Below are 27,074 nucleotides of genomic sequence, written 5' to 3'. Positions count from 1 at the left end.
TTACACATAGTCATACTTGGTAGGATGAGATTGATCATCTTCCTCTGTGCGGGCAGCACCTCCATCATAGATCTTCTTGTTTCTGATGTTGGACCCAAAGCCAGTGCTGGCCTTGTAACCTCCAGGCCTGTAGGCAACATTTTGGCCAGAGGCATGGTAAGACACGGCTTTGAAGCTGAAAGCAAAAGAAACAATCATTGAACACCATGAGTGTCTTTAGTGTTCATAGAGATATGTTAGTCTTAGTCTGGCTAGGATATGTAGTCACTGTGTTCTTGGAGACATAAGCTGTCTGCGGTGGACCATGATTTCCTGCTTTTAAAGGAGACTTAGAGGTTGATGAAGAAATTTAAAGGAAGAGAGGGGTGACAGAATGAGGGTGATGGGATAATGTGACATGAAAGCAGAAGTGGGGGCTATGGGAGGGAAGGGGATCAGCAAGGAGGGAGGGGCAATGGGGAACATGTGGGATGATGAGATAAATAAAGACAAAATTGGACACATGGATAAAAAATCTCAAAATGAACCTGGATAGAGGTGGGCGGTCCTTGGGCTTCCCACAGGTCAGGGAACCCTGATTGCTCTTCGAGCAGATGAGGGAGGGGGACTTGATCGGGGGAGGGGGAGGGATATGGGAGGCGGTTGCGGGGAGGAGGCAGAAATCCTTAATAAATAAATAAATTTAAAAAAAATCTCAAAATGAAACCTGTTATGTTTCATGCAAACTTAATTACTTGCTTGTTCTTGTTCCTTCCCCCAGCCCTCCAACCACGCTTTTTTGTTTTGGAAGCAGTATCTCATGTGGTTCAGTTTGGGCCTCTAACTTGCTGTGTAGCTGAGGTTGACCTTGGACTGATTCCTACTGTCTCCACCTCCTCAGGGCTGGTATTACAAGTATCTACCTCCTTGACTTTTTTTGTGTGTTTAATTCTAACCTAAAAGATCAATAAAACTTCTGTCTGTCTGTCTGTCTGTGTAATACATGTGCATATTAGAGCTGTAATGAGATGGTTGCTATTGACCACTGAATTCTTTAATTAAGATGAAGATGACAATTGTCCAGTGGGATTTTGTTTTGATGAAGAATCACAGAGTCTGTCAGCTGGAATCTACAGATGTGCAACTTCTAATTTGTTTGTTCCATGGGCAAGGTATCAGAGGCTACTATGGTTGAGTATGCGTTCTACAAAATTCACAGGAAAATTTAATTCCCAGTGTGATGGTGTTAAGAGATGAGCCTTTGGGGCAGTGGTGACACATGACCTTTAATCTCAGCTCTTGGGAGGCAGAGGCAGGCAGATCTCTGAGTTAGAGGCCAGATTGGTCTACAGATGTACTTCCAGGACAGCCAGGGCTACACAGAGAAACCCTGTCTTTTTTTTTTTTTAAAGATTTATTTATTTATTTTTGTTTACAGTGTTCTGTCTGCATGGCCAGAAGAGGGCACCAGATTTCATTACAGATGGTTGTGAGCCACCATGTGGTTGCTGGGACTTGAACTCAGGACCTCTGGAAGAACAATCAGTGTTCTTAACCTCTGAGCCATCTCTCCAGCCCCGAGAAACCCTGTCTTGAAAAGCAAAAACAAACAAACAAAAACCAAACATGGATAGGGCTTTGGAGACATGATTAAGCGGTCATGAGAATGGCCGAAAGGATTGCTTCCTTGCCTTCCTATTCTTTTTTCCATGTGGGCAACCTTCCTCTCCTGCATAGAATGCAGGAGGATGCCATCTTGGCATCTCAGCAGCAGAGACTGGGCTCTCACTAGGTACCAATCCCAATGTCTTCATCTTGGACTTCCCAGCTCTAGAGCTGTGGTAAATATATTTTTATTGTTCCTAAATTAACTATCATAGGGTGTTGTGCTATAACAGTCCTAATGTGCTGTCAGAGGCCGGGAGAACAGAAAAGACTTGCTGTATGCACAGGGCCCAAGATTGGTAGAACCACCATACAATCTGGCTCTACCAATCCAAGATCCTTTGTAAACATTAAGAGCAGGCTTTCTAGATATCAGGGCTGTTGGTACTTTGGAGCAAATCCTTCGTAGTGAGGGACGCTCCTGTGCATTGCTGGATGTCTACAATGGGCGTATATCTACCCACTAGAACCCAGATTTATTTTCCCCTACCATCAACAAAGCAATCAAGTATTTTCAGGTGCTGCCAAATATCTCCGCAGGTGGTAGAGATGCAAAACTCTCTTCCAGGGAAGGATTACAGTTAGGAATCATTGGAGCCAGAAGGAACTTAGAGGGATCGCCCCCACCCCACCTCTAATTTCAAACAGGATTCATCTTAAACACTCCAAGTGGAATCCTGTTCTATTCTTCCAATTCCCCATAAAGGAGGAAGTTCAAGGAACTGGTAGCTGATATCATTCTCCCATGTATAGGGATCAATTATCCTGTCTATAAAGTATGCATCAGGTGAAATTCTAGCTGCAGTGGGAGGCAGGACTCACTTGCTGTCATCCGGTGTCAGGCCACGGCAGGCAATGCACATCATCACGCCCCCAATTAGTGTGAGGCCTCCAGCGATCCAGCCCACGAATAGAGCTGCACCAAAGGTGTACCTGAAGAGGGAGATGTCGTGAATACAGCTGACTAAACCCTCCCATTGCTTCCAGTCATCCTGTCCCCTTGTTCTCCTTTGGTCCCTCCTTCTCTCTCTCCTGATCAAGGAGTGAGCCTGCAAGGCTTGAAAAGAGAAATTTAAGAGTGATGGAGACAGCCTCAAGTTGTTTCTGAGGGAGTTTTGGTATCTTGAGTTTTCATAGTGGATCTTGTCTCAGGTAGCATTATATTGTGACTCTTCCCTAAGGGCTCAGGTATTAAAGGCTTGATATCCAAAGTAGTCCTATTGGGAGATGGTGGACTTTTAGGAGTTGTGACCCATGAGGAGCTTTAGATAACTGAGCATGTGATTTCAAAGGATATGATACTCCTGGTATTAAAATTGAGAAAGTCCCAGGCAATCAGTAAAGACACTATAGGAAAGACCTGAAACAGAATGTTGATAGCTTATATGATCATGTTCCTCCTCATTCTTGTAACCAAGCAGAAACACAAATGAGCCCTGGATTTCCAGAGTCAGATCATAACGGTTGTATCATCTTGATACCCTGTCTGTATCACTTGTTGGGTAACTGGAGAAATACCAGGCTCTGCTATGTAGAGAGTATTTATACCACTCTCTGGAAACAAGACTGGTGCAGGAAGTTCTTCTGTATATGTGTTGCTTTTTATTGGTTAATGAATAAAGAAACTGCTTTGAGCCAATATCAGGGTAGGATAGAGCTAGATGGGGAAAACTAAACTGAATGCTGGGAGAAAGGAGGCGGAGTCAAGAATATGCCATGTAGCCATGAGAGGGAAAAGATGCAAGCCTCTAGTTGGAACCTTGCCAGTAGGCCATAAACCTCATGGTAAAATATAAAATAATAGAAATGGGTTAACAAAAGATATAAAAGCTAGCCAGCAAAACACTTAAGAGATTGGCTAAACAGTGATTTAATTAATTACAGTTTCTGTGTTGTTATTTTAGGTCTGAGCTGCCAGAACGAATAAGCGGCCTCCTTACAACACAAAACCTTCCTTCTTAGGGGTTTTGTTGGTGCTTATTGCTGAGAGACATCAATGTGATACTTGGGGTAAACAAATATAGGTATTGATAATGCTTTTCTACTAAACTTCCCTCCCTCCTTGGGGATGGAGAGATGGCTCAGTGGTTAAGAGCACTGACTGCTTTTCCAGAGGACCTGGGTTCAATTCCCAGCACCCACATGACAGCTCAGAACAGTCTGTAATTCCAGACCCAGAGGCTATGACACCCTCTTCAGGCCTCCTCAAACATGGCACATATGTGGTATATAGGCATACAAGCAGGCAAATACTCACACATACAGAATAGAAAGAAATAAAATCTAAAAAAAATAAAAAAGCCCTGTTTCTTTCAGGCATCAAATTATAGTGAGGTTTCACCTCCACCTCCTAGACCTCCATGAGACAGGGAGCTTGGCTGTATCTCTTGCACCCTGGTCTCTGCCTGGGCCACAGCAGGTGTTCCATACATTCACTGGATGAGCTAATGAGCCAGAGGAAAAAGCAACAGCACTGGGAGGAGCTATCCCTTCTCCTACCCGTACCTGACTCGACTCCTTTCTATTGGAGTTTTTCCCCTGCTCCTGTCATGCTTCCATTATGGACTGTGGGTCTAAGTTGATGCTCATTTACATCTTTGGTTAACCATGCCTGTCGTATTGCCACCACAATGGGGCCCGTGTAAGCACGCTAGATAAATACCGTGAACTGTCACTGTATTTCAGTGCAAATGCCGGATCAGCCTCAAGTCATATCAGCAAGGGTATTTCATGGAAATGAAGTTCATGAATTTGCAGATCATTGTTGAGTTATGATACAGTGTGGTTGTCTCTGATAAATGTTTGCTATTTCAGGCCCTGACAGGCACATTAGGCACACAGTTTAATCGTCCTCTCACACTATTCCCTGTGGATCACCAGGAAGCCAAGTAGGGGGTTACCTCGTCTGAACGGTCTGCACCATCCCACCCATGCCGCTGTACATGTTGGCTGTGGACATCCAGAAGTTGGTAACCAGCATGTTGGCAAACACGGACACACCAATAATCGCACAGATTCCTGTGGAAAAAGAACAAGGACCAGGTTAAGGGGTCACAATATTTCTGAGGCAGTTTACGCTGAAATGAGTTCAGATAAAAAGACTATAAGATACTCTCTATTCCTGTAATAGAATGATCAACCAACCACTGACTGTTGAATTAAACAGTTTTGCCTACTAGACAGTAGGCAAAGTGCATCTCACATTTAATTCTAGAAGGATTCCTGTATGTGCAGTGCACATTGAAAGAGATGTTTCCACACACCTCAGGACCAGGCATCTGGGGACGACTCTTTAGTTACTGGCAAGAGTTTCCCCATTAAAACCACTTCCTAGTGGTTTTTAAGGGCCCAGTCACATGCTTGCCTTAGGGTTGACCTTCCTCTATTGCAGTGTTGGTAGCAGCTAAGTGGGACCTTAGAACTGGTTACAGCTCTGTGGAGGGTAATTTTGCTTTCACGCACCTAGACTGTAAATCCAGTGTGAAATACTCTGAGCTGTGTTTAGTAGTGGGAAGGGGTCACTTTTCTCGTATCAGAACAATTTGTTCTAGCATTTGCAGGTGCATGCTTGAGAGCGGGAGTCTGTGTTTACCTGAGATGATGAACAGGATCCCCGAGGTCAGGGTCATCTTGGCCTTGGCAGAATCATCCATGCTGCCAATCCGAATGCACTTCAGGGCAAAGATGGACACTAGGATACCGAAGACGCCCAGGACAATGCCCACGATCATGAGGGCTCGTACTGCTTGCAACATGGCTGTAGAAGAAGGGGCCCAACACAGGCAGACAAATAACAGCATCAGTTAGGTTTTATGTTGGTAAAACACAACAATTCCAATTAACCAGTGCTGAACCTTTGAGGACTGGCAAGACCACAAACTGAGCTTTGACACTGTGCAAAAACATGGAATTGTGGGGAATGCAAAAAGGCATCACTTGTATCCCTCCGAGTGATGAAGGGTGTGCATACAGATGTCCAGAGAAAGGGAGTTATGGACAGGTGAGGTTGAGAGAACTCTGGGTACTTATTACTTCAAAACTTGATAAACTGGGCCTAGAAGGGGAATGCAATTCTCTAAAGTGATCATCAAATTATCTATTGAGCTGACAGGAAAGTCAAGTAAACTTCACATCATTCTGCTTGTCTTTGCATAGGAATTGAAACCTTCATGCAACAGATACAAACTGTAGGGAAAGGCTGGCGGCGGTGGCACACACCTTTAATCCCAGCACGTAAGAGACAGAGGCAGATGGATCTCTGTTAGTTCAAGGCCAGCCTGGTTTACAGAGTGAGTTCCAGGACAGGTTCCAAAGCTACAAAGAAACTCTGTCTCAAAACAAAACAAAATAACAAACAAACCAACCAACCCCCCAAAAACCAAAAACCAAAAGAAAACAAAAAAACAAAAACCAACCAAATACCAAAACCAACCAACCAACCAAACAAAATACCCTCAACTCCCCAAACAAAAACAAACAAACAACCCTCCCAAAACAACCTAAACTATAGGGAAACTCAGCACTAAGTCTGGCATGAAGAAATGAAGGTACTGAGACTATACCAGAAGTACTCTATATTTTTCCTTTGTCAAAGGTAATCACTAAGATCATGGGTGGACTGTATGTTTCTAATTATAATGATCAGCATGTTAATATTAAGCCTTTCAACAGTTTATCAATAATGTTCCCTTTCTAGGAACTGATGTTTCTGTAGGTCCTACTGGGTCCTGCTATGAACATCACCTCCAGATATGTTTAACATAGTTTCTAGTTTATCATTAAAGGACAGCGACTCATCTTAACAGTCAACTTACCAAGACACCCACACTGGATGTGGGATGTCAGTAGTGAACACTATGAAATGTCGAGAGACATTGATCAAGTTTGCCCATTGCAAGCATGAAGAATTTCATAAGTCTCCTAGTGCAGGTCAACCGCTGAGCTTTGTACCATATGTTCATATGTACCATATGTTTGTTACATAAAGGAGACCAGACACCAATTTGTTTTATCTTTCTAGCATGGCCCCTTCTCTACATCACACAAATCCTGATGGAGCTGCCATATCTTATATCAGTACTTAAAAAATATTTTAATTTTAAATACCACAGGTTGATGTCCTGGCAGAAGAAACACTTGCTTGAGTGCCACAGAAATGTCAAATTGCTATAAGAGTTTAGTATTGTTTTTTCTCATATAGAAAGCAGAACTGTTTAGATGGGAAACAAACAGTTTGTGAGGCAGAGTGATCCATGGGCCGACTTTGAATTATCTACCAACCCAAATCTCTTCGGCTAATAACTTGACTCTTGATCACAATGACTTATTTCAGCATGGGCATGTGACTGGAACCTGGCCAATGAGACCCTCATGTGAGATGTCTGTACTTTAGACACAGATCAAACTCTCTTCTAAGGGGTGTGACACACCGTACAGGGACTCCTGGTCTTCCACTGGAGGGAGAAGTTACCACACAAGGACAAGAGGTGAAAGGCAAGAGGGAGGACAGAGTTCTGATAAAGTTTGAGCTGTGGATTCTAGGTACTTAGAAGGGCTAAATACCTTCTTGGGATCTAGGAGTTATTCTGACATCATTAAAAAACATATTTTGAAGCTAATTCATGTTGAGACTGTTAACTGAAATCAGGTGACTATAAATTATGCAAGGTATTTTCGTCAGTGTTTTTCTTTAAAGCCTAATTGTTGATGAACGGTTTCCAAAGCACGACCAAGACAATGTTGAAGGTCCTTGCTGATGGGAGGGGCCTCTCATGTGAAGTCACAGCCACAGGCACCACATCCCACACTGCAGTGACAGAGGACAGATAGAAAGATCATTTTTCTCTTGTTTGAAACCACTGAAATGATCTCCTAATTATATAAGCAGTAAATGATCATTATAAATATTTCCGAGCTTGTAGGAACCTCCCAAAGACTCTTTATTTCACTTCTTGGGGATAACTAACAGCAGCATCTTGGTGATTAGTTTTTATGGGAAGTTTTTCCTTTTATAGAAGATGAACAAAGCCTCACTGAGGGTTGCTCTACTATTTAGACCCAAGGCACTGAACAGGAGCCAGCCAGAGATGCAGTGTTACAGGCCCTACAACATTCTAATGATGAGGGACTCACCTGAAAGACACGTCATTCTTAGTGTCAGTGGACCAGTTAATAATGTCCAGGTGAAGTTCAAATATGAGAATAGAAAAGAAAGAGCAGAAATGCTTCCAGGTAGAAATGCTTCTGGCCACACCGCTTCGCTGGTTGAGAGATGAGATTGCTCAGACTCTAGCTCAACACTACAAACCTCCATCTACTTTTGTTCTGATTCCCATCTCCCTCAGGGCCTTGAGATTGAGTCTTAACTTTGCTTTTCTGCTGGGAGGAGTGTTCTATAAGCCACCCTCACTAGCCGTGGGCTCACTAGCAGGTGCATTCTCAACACAGGTTTGTGTGAGCTGTCGGTTGATCATTCTTGGGAAAACTAATAAATTTGGCATCTTGCAATGACAGTTGAATTCTGTGCTACTGTATTGGTGACTCCAGTAAGATCCAGAGAACACATGAGCATAGGAGGGGCACTAGGACCTATCTGCTCCTAAAATATGATGGCTCTACTGCTTTACCTGTGTTCCAGAGCCATGTCCAGTGTCTTTGCTGGCCCTGCAATGGGCTGGGAGCAAATACTTTGTCCATTTCCTTATTAAACATGCAAATGCATGCCATCTATTTGTGTATTCATTTCTGTCTTTGTGTTTTTAGAGGCAGTACACACTGAACTATTGTATCTATGAATTAATAATGCCTTTATATTCTACTCCATGGACTTTTTTTCATTCATCATGCTTTAGGGATTTTTCTCTTGATTTTATTTTGGTTAGAGCTTCATTGTCTATCCAAGGATAGCCCTGAACTCACTATGTAGCCAAGGTTGGCTTTGAATTCCCAGCAATCCTTCTGTCTCAGCCTGCCGAGGACTGGGATTACAGGTGTACACCACCAGGCTTGACTTTCATCATGTATTTATAGCTCAAATCCTCGGCAAAACCTTCCCCCACCCCCAATATTGTAGAGGAATAAACTTAAGAGAAATGATCTGTCTTGAAGGCTTTTGCATTCTGAGATTACATATTTCTGCACTCCTGATCTTATATTTCTTCTTACCTTGGGAATATTCTAGGTGAGTAAATGCCAGAAAACTTTGTGGCAGTAGCGCACGGCATAGGTCAAGTTGTCTTACACACACACACACACACACACACACACACACACACACACACACAGCTAAGTTATGCAGTGATTTCATGGTTCAGAACTGTGACTCAGAGGACATTTGTGAGATAGCCCACACCCTCGGGAAATAAATATCCTCAGGACTGTTCTGGTCTTAGAGGTTACTATCAGGAAACTGGGTGTTTGAGAAAAAGAAGGAACATAGACATCCCTCTGTCTTGATCCTGTAGTTCTCTTAGACTTTTTTATTCTACCCAGGAGCCAACTAAAGGTTTTTAAAAATGCTCTAATTTTGATCTTTAAAATCCTAAGCTATTAAAAACATAATTTATCCAATTTGAAAAACATTTGGAAAGGCATCTGGTTAAGAGAAAACAACCAAAACCAAGTGAGCACCAACGGACCAATCAAACAACCGTAGAGGATGAAGATCCCTTCCCCATTCTATGGACGTTACATTTTTTTCCACCCTCAGCAAGTGTGAAGTCCCTGACTCCACTGAGTGGCTTTAATAATCTGTTCCTGAAAACATATCCCATGTATAGTGAGTTAGGGGCTTCTCTGATATCATTGGATGAGAATAGCGGGGAGCTGGCAGATGGAAGGCAAAACGGCAGTGAGGCGTGCTGCTGGCATGCCCCAGCATCCCTTGGGGGTCAGAGCCTGGACAGTCTGTCACATCAGCTTCTGTGGATGCATTTTTCTTGCTTTCTCCTTCTTGACCTGTAGACTTGTGATGAAGGCAAGATCTGTTCTGAACCAGGGTTCTAGCATGGCCTTGGTCTCCTTCTTAGCTTTCAGAGCCTCTTACATACTTCTACCCCTCTTTTCTACGAAGTTAAAAAAAATGCAGCATTGATTTGTAACTCGGGGTCCAGGAGCAGGCTATGTGGTATTCTCTGGTTGGAAACCACCTTGAGATTCTTTTGGGAAGGGGAACTGTGATGGAGGCAGATGCTAGGAAGTGGATGGACAAGCACGGTACCATCCATAATGATCTTGGAGAGTCAGGAAGGTGATCTGAGCTTCCCTTTCAGCCTCAAGAGTCTACTACCTGGAATCCAAACTTTTCTCCATAGACAGGTAAACAGGACAATTATCTGGAACCATAGGTTTTTCTCTTTGCCCCTGAGTCTCTTACTTGATGTTTTGATCAAGCTACATAGGCTTTAACAAGTGGTAACATGTGAGTCAACGGGCTCTGTGGGCTGACTCCCCACACCAATGGTGAGGCAGGGGCATTATTTCCAGTGAATAACTAGCCGTATCAGTCAGAAGGGAGGCCAAGACTCAGGGCTGATAAAAACAAACAGAAAGGCTGGAACTCAGCGTTCCCTCCCTGTTGCAAAATATCCCATTCAGTAAAGTAGATGTGGACCGATGGGTGAAGGGTACCAAGGTATGGGTCTCAACCCTGGTTGCCTGAGCATGCTTAAGAACCTTTAGAAAAGCGACAATGATGTGGCCTCATTTCGAGCCTTTCGTCCAGTTGTTCAATAATGTAAGATTTTGAGGGTAGAGTGTGAAGATGGTCCTGAAGGGTGGTTCAAGGAAGTAAGAGCACCCAGAGCCATCAGCACTGAGCTGACATCAGAGTAGCTCTGGGAAGACAGTACTTCACTGGGAACCAAAGGCCCATGGGTGAGGCTTGGAGGAGTGGGCAAGAACCCACAATTTCAGGTAGCCGGGGTTCAGACTGGAGCCAGGAAGGACTGGAGGGGGGGGGTTCACCTAGGAATGTCTGTGGTTGACCTCCGAGGGAATGCTTCAGAGCAAAGCAAACTTTCTTCAAAGAGTTCAAGGAACCAAAAGGAAGGCTCATGTCTCTAAAATTCTGCCACACTGTAATGCCAGCTGAGTGTGCCCGGGCAAGTCAAATGACCTCAGATAAAGTTCCCTCCACTCTGGAGTGAAATAAAGACAACTCTTGCAGAGAGATTTCATGAGAATCAGGCACTACTCGGTAGCCGAATAAAATCAAGCCAGGATTGGTAAATATTGGTTTTCCCTGTTTCCCTGACAGAATCGTTTCCCTGGCAACTCCATGTGGCTTTGGCTTGCATACATGACCATGTGATGAAACTACCAAGAGTGTATGATTGTGATGAGCAAAAGGAGAAGATGGTGGGAGAGGGAGGCTGGACCTAGTGGCACCAGGGAGGGTTAAAAGCACAGATAAAGGCGGAAACACAGGACTGTGCCAACAATGAACAGAGGCGCCAAACGCACTTACTCCTGATACAATAGTACAAAGAGTATAGAGAGGCCCAGTCCGAGAGGAGGGCTCAGTCCTTAGTAATGGCAGTAGGTCTTATCAAAGGCGTCACGGAAGTCTGGGCTGTGCCTTTTGGCCCTTCCTTCCCTTTCACGATGAGAGAACACAACAAAAGCTAACTTCTCTATCACCATGACTTGGATTTTCCGGCTTCCAGAGTTGTGAGAAATAAGCTGGAGGGTTGTTGTTCATCAGTTTCCCCATCTAAGGTACTTTTCTTACAGTATTTCATCAGCCTTTCAGGTGAGACCCAGCTATATCTCTAGCGATGTGCCTCCCCGCCAAGAAGCGATGTTGTACCCTGACAAGATCAGCCCCTAGAGTGCCACATTGTGGTAGTTGGTCCTTCCACTGAGACCAGGAGCACTACAGCTGCAAGATGAACAAACATTCTGGTTCTTTTGGGGGGAATTTATTATTATTATTATTATTATTATTATTATTATTCAGGGTTTCATTGTGTATCCCTGGCTGGAACTCACTTTGTAGATCAGGCTGGCCTCGATCTCAGAGATTTATCTGCTTCTGCCTCCCAAGTGCTGGGATTAAAGGCATGTGCCACCACTGCTCAGCATATTCTGGTTCTTAAGTCTTAGCTTTGCTCCTTGAGAAACAAGGTGGCCTCATTTTAATCCAAGTTCTAGGTCCCCATAAGTTCTATAGACAGGGGCTCACCTCCCTGTGGCATCTCCTTCACATATGTGATGATGTATAAACACTGGAATGTTTGTTCTTAAAGTCAAAGGCATGCTGTGCTCCCTCACCCCTTTCGGAGGGAGGGAAACAGCTTGTTTAAAAACCCTGAAGCACTGCCAGACCCAAGATCAACTTTATGACTAATGGGATCATTCATCTCTTAGACCAGGTTTCCCCTCAGCATCTGGAAAGAGGCCAGCTGGTTCACATGACTGTGAGCGTTAGATCCATGAGAAATCATTCAGCTAAGGGCAAAAAGAAATGAGCAGGACAACTTTTGAAAAGATACTTCAGAATAGTCATATGCTTTCCCTTGTAGATTTTTGGGTTCAATCCAGGTTGGTTGGAACCCTTCCCTCCATGTCTATACATGTGGTTGATGGGAAAGTCTCCAGTTCTCCAATGGTGGATTTTACACAGTGATGCAGAAAGAGGAACTGAAACTTCTCATACAGAAACCCCCGAGATTCTTAGTGCCTGCTGTGGAGCTGAGAAACACGGGAGGACCCAGGACATGGATGTGATAGGGATGGGGAAGGGAAGAACAGCGCCTTCAGTTATCTTTACTTCAGATATTTCGGGTGGCGTAGGCCCAACAATGATTTAACAATGCCAACAATCAGCTCTTGTGACTAGGCTGCCTGGCTCTTCACATTCATGTCATACAGTGTGGTGTTTTAGAGGTGGGGAGAATGAAGCCAGGAGATGCGAGGGACCAAGATAACCCGCACATACCTAACCCTAACCCTAGGACTCACCATTGTCCCAGACGTGGTTCAAACGTTTGCAAACACATTAAGCAAGCAGTGTCTGACTGTGATGTCTTCACAGTGGCAGCAGCAGCAGCAGCAGCAGCAGCAGCAGCAGCAGCACGAAGTTGGCAGAAGCTTGCTTTCCCTCTGCTCTGCTTGCCAGCTGAGCTTTGCTTTGCTGTTCCTCTGTCTCTGGGACAGCACTCAGACCACCCTCTGCGTAAATGGGATACTCTATGTGCTCAGTTAAGTTTGCTATGAAAGGGACGTGGATGGTGTGTCCTTTATGTTTGTTGTACTCACGTCCAGACCCCTCTCTCATGAAGTCTCAAAAGCCCATTCCTAGCTGGAAGGAGAAACAGGCCAGGCAGGAGGAAAGGAACGTTTAGAAAAGTCATTCAGACTTGTGGCCATCTTGTATGTGATTTTGGCCATATTCCATTTCCTTCCTCTCGGACTTTCTTGTAAGAATAAATCTGTTTATATTTCCCTGTAGGAGAGCCTAGGGACAGCCCAACCTATGGCCACCCTCTTTACTTCTGGGTGCTGCATGCTGCTTGGACTGGAGCACAGAGAGAGGCAATCAGCTGTTAGGTGCACAGAGCTGGTGACATGTAGTGATGTCACCATCGCCTCTTCTCTCCCTGTCCTGCCTGTAGGAGACCCCATACAGCTGGAGTTGAATTAAATTGTTCTATGACTGTAAGTACCAAATGGGCATGAAAAAGTTTTCTTCGAGATTAAGTGAAGATTTTGCAAGAAAAGAGCTTACGCCAAGGAAGAATTTAATAGCTTGTGGTGATTGTATGATTGGTGTCTGTCCTGATTCCCTGATAACACTTCCAGGCTTATTTCTCTTGTGTTCTAGGTCAAAATGAAGCCACCACCCGCCCTGTTTCTCTACTGCCCCCAAATTGTCTCTATTTCATCCACCACCAAAGAGTCTTCTCTCCTCTTCCCTGGGTTCTTGTTCACACAGCTGTTTCAGATGACAAGTGCTATGTGTTCTGGTTGGTAAATGTTGATCCCTCAGAGCCGACATAAGTGTCTGCAGACCCCTTCCACTTCCTGTTTGGAAACCCTTTCTCCTTCTGTTGTTGCCTTTAGAGGATCTTCCCGCCCATCCCTTTAGTCAGCCAGATCTCTGTCCCGGGAGCCTGGCAGCTGTAATGTGCAGTCATCCTGCTGAAGAGATGGGGGCTCCTCAACTCCACACTGCATTCCATGGCCACTGCCAAGCTGTGGTTCTCCTGGTTTTCAGGGTTATCCTGTTCCCATAACCCAGATGGTTGGGGGAATCTGTGTAACAACTGGGAATTCCCCTGCCCCAACATTCATGTCCATGGTGGTTCAGCCTAGCCTGAGAGTCAGTATAGAATAGCAACCCCACTCCATTCCTCTACACTGTTGCCTGTATGGGCAACGCAGTGCAGTGTGGGAGATACAGACAGGCAGTTCAGGGTCCTCTGGCCATGAACTTAGCAACAGAGAGAAGACCAACTGCACCCAGCAGCACTAAGCGCATTGCTATGGGACCTTCGCAGTTCTTGGGATGTGGTTTCCGCCAGCGTCCTGCATCCTAAAACTCTTCCAGCGTAGCCTAGGACCTCCTCTCCCTCTGAGCGTTTGAAACATTTCAGAGCTGCTTTATGGCGGTAACCGGGTTTCCTACCTGAAGGCTGCCTGTCTGGCCTGACATGGAATCAAGGGGCCAGCACGCTTCCCTTTCTTCCATCTAAGTTTCTGGTGAAGAAGTTTGTGCCGTTCCTCCATGACCGTGTTTACATTCATCTGATATTAAGTCTTGAGGAATTTTTTTTTCTTCACAGAAACTCCTTAAACCCTTCCTCCTTCCAGATTCCTGGCCACTCCTATCAAATGTCTGTCCTCTGGAAACTATACTCTTGTATCAGACAACATATTACACGCAGAGGAATTTAGCAACATTTGGTGGGGAAAATGAGCATAAATCAACAGCATGCCCTCTCTTGCACTCCTATTAGTTTTGACCATTGTGCAGCTGAGGAATTACCTGCTTTGCAGAACTGAAATCAGCATGGTAGGGGGGTTAGGGATGCAGCTCAGTGGAGAGCAGTTGCCTAGCAAGCACAAAGCCCTGACACTAGGTTCTGTGTACAATAAAGCAAGAACCACAAGCAACTACCAAAGGAAATGATGGCAAAGAAAACAAAGGGATGAGTGAGAAGTCAACATGGGGGGCAGATTGCAGCCTGGACAGTTCTTACTCAAAGGGCCTATGCAGCTGAGCTGATGGATGCTGAGCTGATGGGTGCTCAGCTGATGGGTGCTTACCAAATAGCTGTAAGCCCCCACATCTCTCCCCTTCCGGAGCCATGTGTCTAGTGCTAGCCAATGCTTTCTGAGTGGAGGTGACAAGTGTCATTTTCAGGCTGACGTGTTTAGGAGCCCCTTTGCTCCCTTTAGGGCTTTCTTTTGATTCAGCTTCTATGAATAGCCTGTGTATAATCTTTCTTTCCCGTGGACTTCATGTGGGCAGGTAAGAAACGTATGTTGTGTGATGCCACTGAACTGAGTAGTGTGACTGTTGCCACAGCCGGTGTTAACTACCCTGACTAACTGCTCCTGATGCCGTCATCAGACTGTACAGTAAGCAGGCAGAAGTTTATCGATGACAAGCCTGGGTGACCATTTGACTATTTTAGAAGGAGGGGACCCAGGTCATTTTCTACACATGGAAACACAACAGTAAAAACCAAGTATAGAGGCAAAACCAATCTTCTGTTTTTTGGAAGAGGAAACATCTTATCTGTAATTTGTGTGTACAAATGGCTTGCATAAACACTGAAATAAATTTTCACTCTTCAGTTCAAACTACTTTATCAACCATGTGCTGTATAGCCTCCCTTCCAAGCCCCATGTTCAGAACTGGGAGACTCTCGGTCTGTGTTAGCACAGAGCAGAATGAGACAAATGTATAAATAATGATGTTAATAATCTAAAGTTCAGACTCAGATTCCCTTCCTGCAGAAGGGAATCATTTTCTTTCTGGTGTTGCTAACACCCATGTAAAAGGCCCATCAAGTCCACTGCCTTTTTGTTGACATTTTGATACGCTAATGTCTCCTGAAATGGAGATTTACAGGCACCCACAAGGCCAGTTTTGCACTGTGTACCCTGAGATCTGCAGAAAATACTTCTCAGATTCATGAACAGTGTCAAAGGGGACTGGGGAGCTCAATGCTATGAGCATGCGCTTGGGCTATCTGGTTTGTGGGATCCTAGCAAATTTCAAGATGTGGGAAAGTTTTAGATAAGATTTGTGGGAAGGGCAGGTGCAGGGGGTGAGAGGGAATATCCTGGGTAGCCTGGGCCAGAGAACACTAAGAGGAAAGGGAAAAGAATGGGGTGGAGCAGCAGCCTTAGGAAGAGAGAGCAGGGAAGGAAGGTGTGTGTGTGTGTGTGTGTGTGTGTGTGTGTGTGTGTGTGTGTGAAGGATCCCAGGTTGGACTGTCATGTCTACTCACTAATCAAGCAGGGAATAGAGGATCATGGGAACTGCCTGGGCTTTGACACCCGTAGGAGTTGGAGGAGTGGGAACTGGTGTTGGAAGGATCACCCTAACCTGGTGCTGTGCTCAAAGGAGCAAGGGATCAAGGGCAAAGGATAAAAACCAGACTGAGGAAGCCGATGCGCTTGTCTAGAAGTGGTGGGAAAATGTAGTCTTTCGATTTGCTTGTCAGTGAGCAGGAGGGAGGCAGAACTTGACAATGGTTAGAAATGAGAAATCATTTTCCAGGGAAGGAGGACGGGAGTTCAGGTTAGCAGGAGAGGGGAAAGATGTGAGGTGCGGGGTGGATCCTGGGCAGGAGGGCAAAGGGCCCCCAGAGCCTGGGTGGAAGGTACGTTTTGTGGAACTATAGGAGACAGAGGAGAGATTTTCAGGGGGTCAAAGGGAAGGATTCCACATGGGACGGCAGTGAAGGGGCTGAATGGGGCTGAGCCGTACCAGAGCGGATGGAGCTGTTTGGAAGGTCCAAAGCAGAACTTGCCATAGAGAGAGAGAGTACCAGAGTCTTTGGTGGATGCTAGAAAGAGGGTACTGAGTACAGGACAGATGCCTTGGGGAAATGTGACTAAGATCACAGTCTTTTTATCTCCATCTAATAATTAACATGGGTGTGGCTAGCCAGGTAGCAACCCAGGTTTTGCATGGCCTCCCCATGACCTGTCCTTTGCACATAGCATAATCTCTCAGCCTGTTTTCCTCCCCTCTAGCTGTTTCTTCCTCCTTTTCTCCCTGCGCAGGTGGACTGTGCTAACCCTGCAGTGCGTGGTTTCCCAAAACAGAGCACACCCTAACCCTTGGCCTCTATACTCCTTTTTCAGAAGGAAGATGAACTTGTTGAATTGCTTCTTTACAATTCCACCCCAAGGGCTCCACAACCTCTTCACAACGTGTAAATTTGTCTCATCTCTCTCTCTACAAGGGGCTTGCTTCTAAGAATCAAAGCCACCTCGATACCTTTTGCTTGCTGCTTTTGTTAAGTACAAATTGAGTTCGTATACTATCAAGAATGCAAAGTCCCTATGATGCTTGAAATAATTATCTGTATTAGAAGCAAATTTCAACTTCGTCTTCAAAGGTGAAATGGTGTCATACATTTGCATTCTACATTGTTATGATATTATATTCTGACAACTCTGATTTTTAGGGCAAGTATACCAGATATTTTCATCACAAATGCAGAAAAAGAAAATCGTAATTTAATGATAATGGTAATGTTTTTACACCTCACAAGGTCCCCAATTTTTTTTAAAAAAAACTTCAATCGAATTGAAAATACAGTTGAAGTCACTCTCGATAAATATCTCTGTCTATAACATAATAACCACTCCCTTTCCTATGCTCATGCATATGCAGGCAAAAGCAAGTCTCCTGCTTATGGAATGGAAGCAATCCATTTATGTTCTCCTCAGGTAACAAGGTTCGAATTAGCCATCACCAGCATGTACTTACATTAGAGCCATTTTGTTGGCCGGTATATGAATTCTCCCACCGTCTGTGCGGCTATTGCCCGCTTTGATGCAGGGCCAGCTGCTCTTATTCACACCTTTTATTGGGAGCCAGGGCTGCCAGGGTCATACCCGAGGCGGGACCCAGTCCTGGGAGTCCTTGAGGGTGCACAGGCCCTTTGCCTCTCCTGTCCCTCTCTCACCTCACCTACCTGGAAGGCCCAGGATGGTGAAGTATGGCCGGCACTCGGTGAACCCTGAGCTCTGCTGCACGCAACTCCTCCAGAGCCCTTCATACTGGAACACGGAGGTGACTGGGTTGTCGTACAGGTCCTGGGTGCTCCACATATCCATCCCGGTGGCCGCGATGCAGCCGGCCAGACCCAGGAGGGACAAGAGGAGCCCCACCACCTGGCACGTGGTGGTGGCCATGGCTTTAGCTGCTGGTCCTAGGCCTCCAGGAGCAAGCCACCACCCTCCTGCTGGGAAGGTGTGCGGCCTGGCTGGCCACAGGGAGGTCTTCTAATCAGAAGGTCCCCTCAGCGCAGTGTTTGCTCATACTGTTTTCCTTAGATAGTTCAGTTTCACTCCTGCTTCAAGGGCATTTTTTTTCATTTGTTGGGGAAGCGGCCCCAAGAGGCACTTGTCTGGTTAAGCTTCACAGCCAGGGTGGTTGGAACGTCAAGCAGGCTGAGTGGACCGAAGGACTCTCCTCTTGACCAGGCCCTACTGGCTCTGCCTCTGCCCAGAATGCACCATGTAGGGGAAAAGGGAGTTTGTTCCGTCCAGTGAGAGCGTGAGGAGAGACCACTAAGGCTGGCCTGAATTATAATAAAACTCCCTGGGATGCGCCCATTGGGCTCTATCATAAGTCAGATGGTCGTACGTTTCTCCTTGCACCCCGCGGCACCTTTCTCTTATGGTCTCAGATGGAAAGGGCAGCTGATATTTTATTCGTGAAGTGGAGAGTTCCAGTTTAGCTCTCTCTCTCTCTCTCTCTCTCTCTCTCTCTCTCTCTCTCTCTCTCTCTCAACAGGAAGTCAGATTCTAGAGGCACACCCTTGATCCATGGGTGTCGGGACGGCCCAAGGAGCCAGATTCCAGTTGACTCTTGCTGTCTCTCATAAAATAGGAACTATACAAATACCACACAGATAGAGAGGTTACTGTGAAGGCTGAAAGAAGGAACAGGGCTGGCCTGAATTTCTGACCCGGTCACCGAGAGGCTGAGGAACTGCTTCCCACACTGTCCCCAGCTCTGTGTGTTTGGTGATTTGGCCTTGGTAGGTCAGTTCCTTCCTTTGTAGCCTGACAGGGAACTGTAAGGAGCACTCTAGAGCTTTTCTGATCTCACTAGTTTCCATGTGTTGTAGAAAAGTTTTCACTACAGTTGGTGAATTTCTCAGAAGTTGTATGCTCAACTAGAGAAAAGTCTGGCTGAAGGGGTCAGAGCTGGGTTTTCGTTCTATGGCTACATTTTGTTAGACAATTTGTCAGCCTGTGGCCTCATGTGGGCCCTGAATGCCTGGCCTCTGAATTCAGAGACGTTTCAATTAGAACTTCTCAGGGTCCTGAAATACATACACACAAACATACACACACACACACACACGCGCACACACGCACACACACACACACGCACACATGCACACACATCTCATCCCTGCCCCCAATCTCTAGCCATGGCAAGTTCTCGAGGAAGCCAGTCCATATTTCAATGGTATCTTGACTGTTCTCAACTCCCCCTGCGCCTAAGGCTTTATTCTTATTAAAACAAAAATGATTAATGTGGGTGGTCTTCCCCTAATGTGAACAGAGGCAACCCTGCTCTTGATTGCACACTACTTTCTGTGGTCCATATTTGTAGAGAATGAAACATCAGAAAAATTCACATGAGGGCATAAGCCAGACTTACATGACAAATGAGACGTACACTGATGGCTGAGAGTCTCTGAGCTGGGCCGCTAGATCAAGTCAACTGTAAATGATACCGGTTTCTGCTGGCGGCACCATTGGATTGAACGGTGCTGGTGGAATGGTTCCAAAATTACTCTGGCCTTGCTTCTGGGGGGCATTGCCAACCGTGGTTCCACCAGAGAGCGTGTTTGTCATTCCCACAAAGCTCCGTGAGTTTGGTTTTCAGCTAACTGGTTTATCACTCATGCATTCTAAACATTCGTTGTAATGCCATCCAAACAATAAGTTGAAAACAGAAAAAAATAAATTATTTGTTCTCATTTGTGGCAGTTTCTCTATGATGTTTTACAGTAAGTTTCAAAGCCAGGGGCAAAAACTTATTTAGGTGTTATGCTTGCTTTCTAGGTGGAAATACGGCAATGAAAATTTTTTTGAAAAAGAAAAGATTAAAGTTAAGTGGTAAACTAAAGCTAACTCTACCTACACAGAGTTCTGAATGAAAAGACAGAAATTACGTATTGACACACTTTAGAGGATAGGCTTAAAACACACAGCAGGTGGATTTTTCACTTGTAGGGCGGTTTCTGTGCTCCAAACAGTGACCGCTGCTCTAGCCATCGCTGCCAGAGAACAAATGGTGGCTTGAGGAGGAACACCAGATTCCTTGTTTGTAGCAACAGGTCTTGGTAAAGAGGATTCATATCCCTGTGTTAACTCCTGGCCTGATTCTGTTTGCAGCAATAGCTTTGGTACAACTTCGTTTAATAACCTCTAGAATTGAGCAAGATGTTTCGCTGGCGTCCTCAGGGAAATCACCCCGTGTTCAGCGTAAACACGCTCCGTGCCACTTCAGCCTGCGTGTTTCCAGGAACTGGTGCCATTTTAGCCACACTAGAGAAATTATCCTTCCAGTTTTCTGAACTTTTTCAGCTACAACAGGGACTGAGTAATTTGGCAAGAATGGTGATCCAAGGAGCAATGAAAATATTATAGGGAGGTATTAGTTGAACTTGCTAGAAGAATACTGGATACATTTATTAAGTTCTGAAAGCTACCACAGTGAATATTCCTCCTCATCTTTTCTAAAACTGTTTGGTGTTCATAATAGAAGATTAGGAGGCATTTTAACAAATCCCTCATATCTAAACTCTGGACAAACTATTTCCACCATACAGATAAACTCTAAACATACGTTCTTCTTCTCAGTCCTGTGCATGGGCAACTTTACATGGTAAAATTATATATTTGATAATTTGTTCTTCCCACTTGTGCTGTGCCATCAAAACTCTTGCAAGAATAACAGGTTGCTAGTACTTTATACAGAAGTTCATATAAAATTTCTGTTCTCATATACTTAGATTTATCTTTCTCTAATTTTCTTTTATGTAAAAGCACTGTTTTTATATAAATGTTTATCATTTAATGTGTAACTTTTTGCCAGCATTTCTGGTCACATTTTAAGATAGATCCACAGGAGTGCCCAAGAGTGTGAAGTATTGGAGTAATATCTCCTTTATGAGAAATGACATTTTCCCCGTAAAGTTTATTCCCAGCATCAGTATCTAAAAAATTGTTCTAGGGGCTGGAGAGATGATTTACTGGTTAAGAGCACTGACTGCTCTTCAAGAGGGCCAGGGTTTATTTCCCAACACCCACATGGTGGTTCACAACTGTGTGTAACTCTAGTTTCAGGGATGTGATGCCCTGTTCTGGCCTCAGAGGCCACTACAAGCTCACAGAGTACATGCATACATGCAGGCGAAACACCCGCATACATAAAGTAAAACCAAAGTGGAAAATGTAGTTCTATATCCTCACCTACACTGTGCAATTAATAAGTAATATATGACCATTTGTTTTAACGTATATCTCTTTGCCCACTGAGTTTTACTGCTTCCAAGTTTGTTTTACTTTTTCTTTTTATTATTGTGGGTTTGGTGTGTGTGTGTGTGTGTGTGTGTGTGTGTGTGTGTGTGTATGTGTGTGTGTATGTGTGTGTGTATGTGTGTGTGTGTGTATGTGTGTGTGTGTGTGTGTGTGTGTGTATGTGTGTGTGTGTGTGTGTGTGTATGTGTGTGTGTGTGTGTGTGCAGTGCCCTCTGGTGGTCAGAGGACAACTTTCAGGAGTCAGTGTCAGTTCTCTCCTTCCAGTTTGAGACCCAGGGATTGAACTCAGGTCAGCAATACCTGCGCTTTAACCTCCTGCCCCCGCCCCCAGTCATGCTGCCGGCCCTGAGGTCCTGAAAAACCTCAAAACTCATGGGCTGGGTGCGAAGGAGCACACCTTTAAGTGTGTGTGTGTGTGGGGGGGGTAGAGGCAAATGTGCAGTTAGTTCAAGATCGGCATGGTTTACAAAGAAAGCAAGTTCTAAGCCAGTCAGAGTCACACAGTGAGACCCTGTCTCAAAAAAACTCACAACAAAATACTCATGAAACATTTTTTTTTTCTTTCTTGACCTGGCAGCCTGCACTGTTCATTAATCTATTCGCTAGCACATCTTTTTTTGGTTCCTGTCCTGGAATTAGCTCTTGTAGACCAGGCTGGCCTCGAACTCACAGAGATCTGCCTGCCTCTGCCTCCCGAGTGCTGGTATTAAAGGCGTGCGCCACCACCGCCCGGCCTTGCTAGCACATTTTTTACCATCAATTTGTGTGAACTATTTGTTAATTGTGTGGTAATACATTGCAGCAAGAACAACAGACATGCTTTTGATTGGTTATTGGGTTTTTAACTTCATTTATAGTTTTGAAAAAACGCAACGTATTCTATTTTATGGGTTTTCCAGAATCTGGCACATAAAATGTGCTCAATAAGTTTTTTGTTGAATAATGTAATCAAATAAATTTATTTTTTCTTTATGTTTTTCAACATTGTTTTCATCCTTAGAGAAATATTTTCCATGTAGGAGGTAAAAACATTATAAATTATTTTGTAATTAAAAATATTTACAAAGTAGTTAATGTATTTTTTTCTTCCCATAAAGTCCCTCAATAATTTCTGCAGCATTTTTTGAATAGCCTTCCTTTTCCCCAGTGTTCTGTAAAACCTCCTGAACCTTACAGTAAACTCACATTTGTGGCTTTCTGATTTTAGGTGTTCTTCCATTAATTTGTTTTTCCTTGTGGCAAAATACAACTTTAATTATCAAAGCGTTAAAACTGGGCTGAACGTCTGGTAGAGTTAGGCCTTCTCTTCATTATTCTTAAACAAAACAGTCAAACATTTCTCATTTGCTTCTTATTGATAAGCACTGTCAAGTATTCCTAGCCTTTGATTAGAATTTCTGTATTGCAGAGGGGCCCAGCCCTGGGCAAAGCCAGTTTGGTGGACTCCTAACCTGCCATTTATACTGCAGGGCTCCTTGACAGATTCTTTAATCACCTTGTGCCTCAGTTTCCTCAATCTGTGAAATGGAGGAAACGATAGTTCTTATCTCAGAGGATTATTGAAAATATTGAAGTATTAAGCCATTCAATGAATACGTAATAATGTAAAACATATACTAATACATATTGATTTCTTAAAATAATGCCCAGCAAGGACTGAAGCATCCACTATTGTTAAGTACTGTTAGTTGGAGGCAAAAAAAAAAGTTTTATAACATTCTCATCAGGAATCTGAAGATCTTAAGAAATATCTCTTGGCAAAACCTCTTTTACTTTTCCATTGGACTCTTGTCAGCTGTTCACGGGTGTTACTTGCTAAGTATTCTTGCCTTTCACTGCCCTGCGCGGCCCCTCCTTCCCTATATCACACAGAGCCTGGTTCTATGCACTCTCTCATACCACACTGCCTTTTCTCAGATAAGGCTTTCTCTGTCACCTTTTGCTCCTTTCTTTCAGAAATGAATTGTCTTTAATATATCCCCATAAAAATAGCTCACTAAAGGTATGATCACAAAAAATTAATACACATGACCTAAACTTTTAAAAATGATGGCATACAAAGGATAAAATGACTTAAAATAGTTGTATGTTAAGCATCTTGAACTGTCATTTTTCATTAATTATATTTATTCCTTGACATTTTCATATATATGTAAGGCAAGCAAATCTCTACAATTTTAAGGCTAGTCTGGCCTACATTGGAGTTCCAGCCTAGCCAAGGATACAGAGTAAAATCCTGTTTCAGAAAACCAAACCAAAACAAAACAAAACAAAAAAACCCAGCAACAACACAAAATGAATTGCATTGTTTGCCCTCACTGTCTCCATCTCTGTCACCACTTCCTACAAAGCCCTTTTCCCATAAATGTCTCTGTTCTGTTTTGTGCCCTGCTATATGCTGAGATGGAGGGGAAGGGAAGGCCAACAGTGAGTAGCTTTCCTCCATGGTCTCTGATGCTTCATAGGTGTCACTTCCTATACACTGTGGTTCCTTGCGGAGATAACCCCTCGCCCCCAAGGATGTTTGGAAATGTCAGGAGACACATTTGGTAGAGACGAATAGACTCAGGAGGCCATGCTATTTCCACCTAATGAGTAAAATAGCCTAAAACTGGCAGGATGGCCCTCATGAGAAATACATTCCCGTAGGCGTTTGAGAACCCCACCTGATAATGGTCTGTTCACTGTCTCCAGATTTTCAAGCACCTTGATAATTACGTTGCCCACACCCGGAAAGCTTAGCAAATGTTCACTGGATGAATAAATATTTCTTCTAATGCCACAATTTCTATGTCATTGCTTAGTCCCTTATGATTTACATCTGAGAGAGGGAACCAAGGGGCGTAGCTTTTCTTTCCCCCAGGAAGGAACCTTGTCTACACTTAGTCATTTTGGAACAGGTTGTCCTTGGGCTGTGAGCCTAGTGAGATGCCTCTTTTGTCCAGGAAGGCAACTGGCAGTCTTATGCCTAGAGTTCTTCTGGAGAAAAAGTTTTCAATCTGTGGGCTATAACCCCTTGGTCGAATGATCCTTTCACGGGGAATGCCTAAGACCATCAGGAGACATATATTTATATTATGATTCATAACTAACAGTAGAAAAATTAGAGTTATGAAGTACCAATAAAAATAATTTTATGGTTGGGGGTCACCACAACATGAGGAATCATATGAAAGGGTGTAGCATTAGGAAGGTTGAGAACCACTGCTCTCGAGGGTCATGTTGTATGTTACTGTTTCTTGTTGAGCTTGGGAGTCTGTGCTTGCACTTTCAGTGGAAATTTTGAAACGTCATTTCTTTCATTTCAAGGACAAAGAAAAAGAAACTCAAACAGTCATGTCCTGGGTTCTCTGGTTAACTTCACATAGTTTCTGTTTCTGCTGCTCCCAGTATTTCTACCAGAGTCAGCCAACTGATATCCTCAATTTCTAATGAGCAAAATGGTTCGAGGAACTTTTCTTCGCTCGGAGGTATGCAGGTCTCCAACCTTGAAGGCTTGTGTCTGGCAGTCTATCGCCTCATGCATTTCACACCCCACCTTTGTACACTACCCAACTACAGCAATTACCAACAGAAATGCAGAGTAAAGAACTTTACCCATCTAATTCCAGAAATAACTGTTGATGTAGCCATTGGAGCTAGATTTCAGGAACGCTATGGTAGCCTTTTTTTGAATGAGCAAACCCACTACAAGGAAGCACCAGGTCTCAGACATCTTATGGCCGTGGACATTTTGTGAATCAAACCCATTCAAATAGAAACCCTGCACCAACAGTTGGGATCATTCCATATACAGATAGGAAACCTATAAATGGACAAATCTCCAAGTAACTGCTCTCCTCTCTTGCTTCCTTTCTGGGTATCTAAGTCTTGACTCTGTGGTCAAATGGCAAGGCTCACCTGGGGACATTCCCATGGTGTTTTTGATTCTTCCTACAATACCCAACTTAAACCAGTTCCCCTAGTTAGACTGCTGTGTATATCCAAAAAAGGAACAAATAAGCAAAACTAAAATGATATGTTTGCTCATTTTCTTACTTCATTGTGTGAGTGAAAGACACTTTCAACATTCTCTTGTGACTTGAAGTGCTCTTCAAGTTGAAATGGCCAATCCACTAAGCAAAAAATACCCATGCAAACTTGTGTGGTTAACAAGCAAATGTGGGGAGGGGGCTTGGCCACCCTCGACACCTTTCCCTCATGGCAGAACTCATTTGCCAAGTAGACATTCCTGTGCTGGGAGGTTCTGGAGTCTTGTTCCTTGGAGACCAGTATGTTCTGAAGGTCAGGCACCTGGAGGTCAGAGCCTCCCCCACCCCCAAGCACAGGCCCATCCAGTGCACTGAGGACAACCCTGTCTCTTTCCTTCAGGTCTTTTCTATGGCTCCAATTCTATTCTTGCTGTTAGCTTCAGAATTCTTGGGAGCCAGGGCGAGGCATGGGAGGCCTGGATAGAGAGTCTGTTCAGGACCTAGTCGGTCTCTGACTCAGCAAGGGGGCTCTTGGATCGGAGAAAGTGGCCACTGTCTGGGTGTCTTGAGTCCTGTTCTTGAGGGTAATGGAGACTCTGTCATTGCTCACGTAAAAGCAATTAGAAAAATGTGTCCTTGGGAGAACTGGACACCAATGGACCGAAGTGTCAACATCTCCATAAAGTTTATCTCCCTATTCCAATCACGGTGCTAGGGCCTATTCCTCTTGTCAAAATTAAATCTTTTCTCTGGTTTCTTGGTCACTCTTCTGGAGTCTCAGGTACAGGCTACTTTCTCTTCTCTACCTCCATCCACCCTACAAACAGGCACCTGGTCCTTACCTGGCAACCCCAGCAAGGTGAAGTAACCTCGGCACTCCGTGAAGCCAGAGCTCTCTCTGACACAAGAACGCCATAGGCCTTGGTAGTTGAATACAGCCGTCACTGGGTTGTTGTATAAGTCCTGGGTGCTCCACTGGTCCATACATGTGGCTGCAATGACGCCTGCAAACCCGATCAGTGAAACCACAAAGCCCAGGCCCTGGCAGGCGGTAACAGACATGATGGAGACGAGCGTCACACAAATTCGGAGGACAAAAGCCAGGCAGGTTCTGAGGGCACCCAGTGTAGGGTTGGCGTTTTCTCAGAGAGGCTGGTGCACACGTCACAAATGGACCGTGTGATGGAGGGGGGACTCACCAGTGCCACCTGGGCTTGCCTTGCTCCTTTATCTACCTAAGCGAGATAATTTCCACAACATGGTACCAAGAGCCATTTGTTTTCCGCCATATGTACACTCTACTCACTGTTTGCCTTTGGAGGGAGTTTCTTTTCTGATTAGCCAGGCTCTCCTCTGGAGAGGGTGAGCAACTGCAGGGATGGCTGCTTAGGAGGCGTGGCATGCTGGTCAGGAGTGGCTTTCAGGGGCCGAGCCACAACATCTCGAGGTTCCAGTGTCCCACGGATCTTTCGATGGAGGATATCGAGCTTCTTTGGGGGACTCCCTAGGGCACTTTCACCTTAGTTAAAAAATCTTTGGCAACATATGTTGAAATAGAATTGATTCTCATTCATCACTGTCCTTATGTTTAAAGAAAAATCACAATATTGAATTAGTAAATTCTGAAACATTGCCTGTGAGGAAAAATACACTGTTAGGTTCTTATGAACCTATGCTCACAGTTTTATCATCAACAGATAACTT

The 27,074-nt window shown here is 44.4% G+C and overlaps 1 protein-coding gene across 2 annotated transcripts; it reads right to left on the bottom strand.

Annotated features, from left to right (window-relative positions):
• Cldn18 (claudin 18) lies at positions 1–26,432 on the bottom strand. 2 transcript variants are annotated; one of them, XM_075967721.1, is made up of 5 exons: positions 26,213–26,432; positions 5,237–5,401; positions 4,545–4,662; positions 2,467–2,577; positions 1–175 (listed from the first exon to the last, which is right to left on the bottom strand). In XM_075967721.1, the coding sequence occupies exons 1-5, from the start codon at positions 26,430–26,432 to the stop codon at positions 1–3; spliced, it is 789 nt and encodes a 262-aa protein (XP_075823836.1). The 2 variants fall into 2 exon arrangements, with proteins under 2 accessions (XP_075823836.1, XP_075823835.1); XM_075967720.1 differs by lacking the exon at positions 26,213–26,432 and adding an exon at positions 17,808–18,027.
• Between the last annotated feature and the right edge of the window lie 642 nt (positions 26,433–27,074).

The sequence above is a fragment of the Microtus pennsylvanicus genome, chromosome 3 (assembly GCF_037038515.1).
Source record: "Microtus pennsylvanicus isolate mMicPen1 chromosome 3, mMicPen1.hap1, whole genome shotgun sequence".
Taxonomy (NCBI): domain Eukaryota; kingdom Metazoa; phylum Chordata; class Mammalia; order Rodentia; family Cricetidae; genus Microtus; species Microtus pennsylvanicus.
This window is presented reverse-complemented; position numbering and strand designations above follow the sequence as displayed.

What these genes read in the sequence shown, in the direction of transcription:
- Cldn18 (XM_075967721.1), bottom strand. Translation starts at nt 26,432, where the DNA reads ATGTCTGTTACCGCCTGCCAGGGCCTGGGCTTTGTGGTTTCACTGATC. An exon ending in GATCCTGTTCATCATCTCAG is followed by an intron (nt 4,663 to 5,236) that starts GTAAACACAGAC and finishes CTTTTTCCACAG; the next exon opens with GAATCTGTGCGATTATTGGT. An exon ending in GTGCAGACCGTTCAGACGAG is followed by an intron (nt 2,578 to 4,544) that starts GTAACCCCCTAC and finishes CTCCCTCTTCAG; the next exon opens with GTACACCTTTGGTGCAGCTC.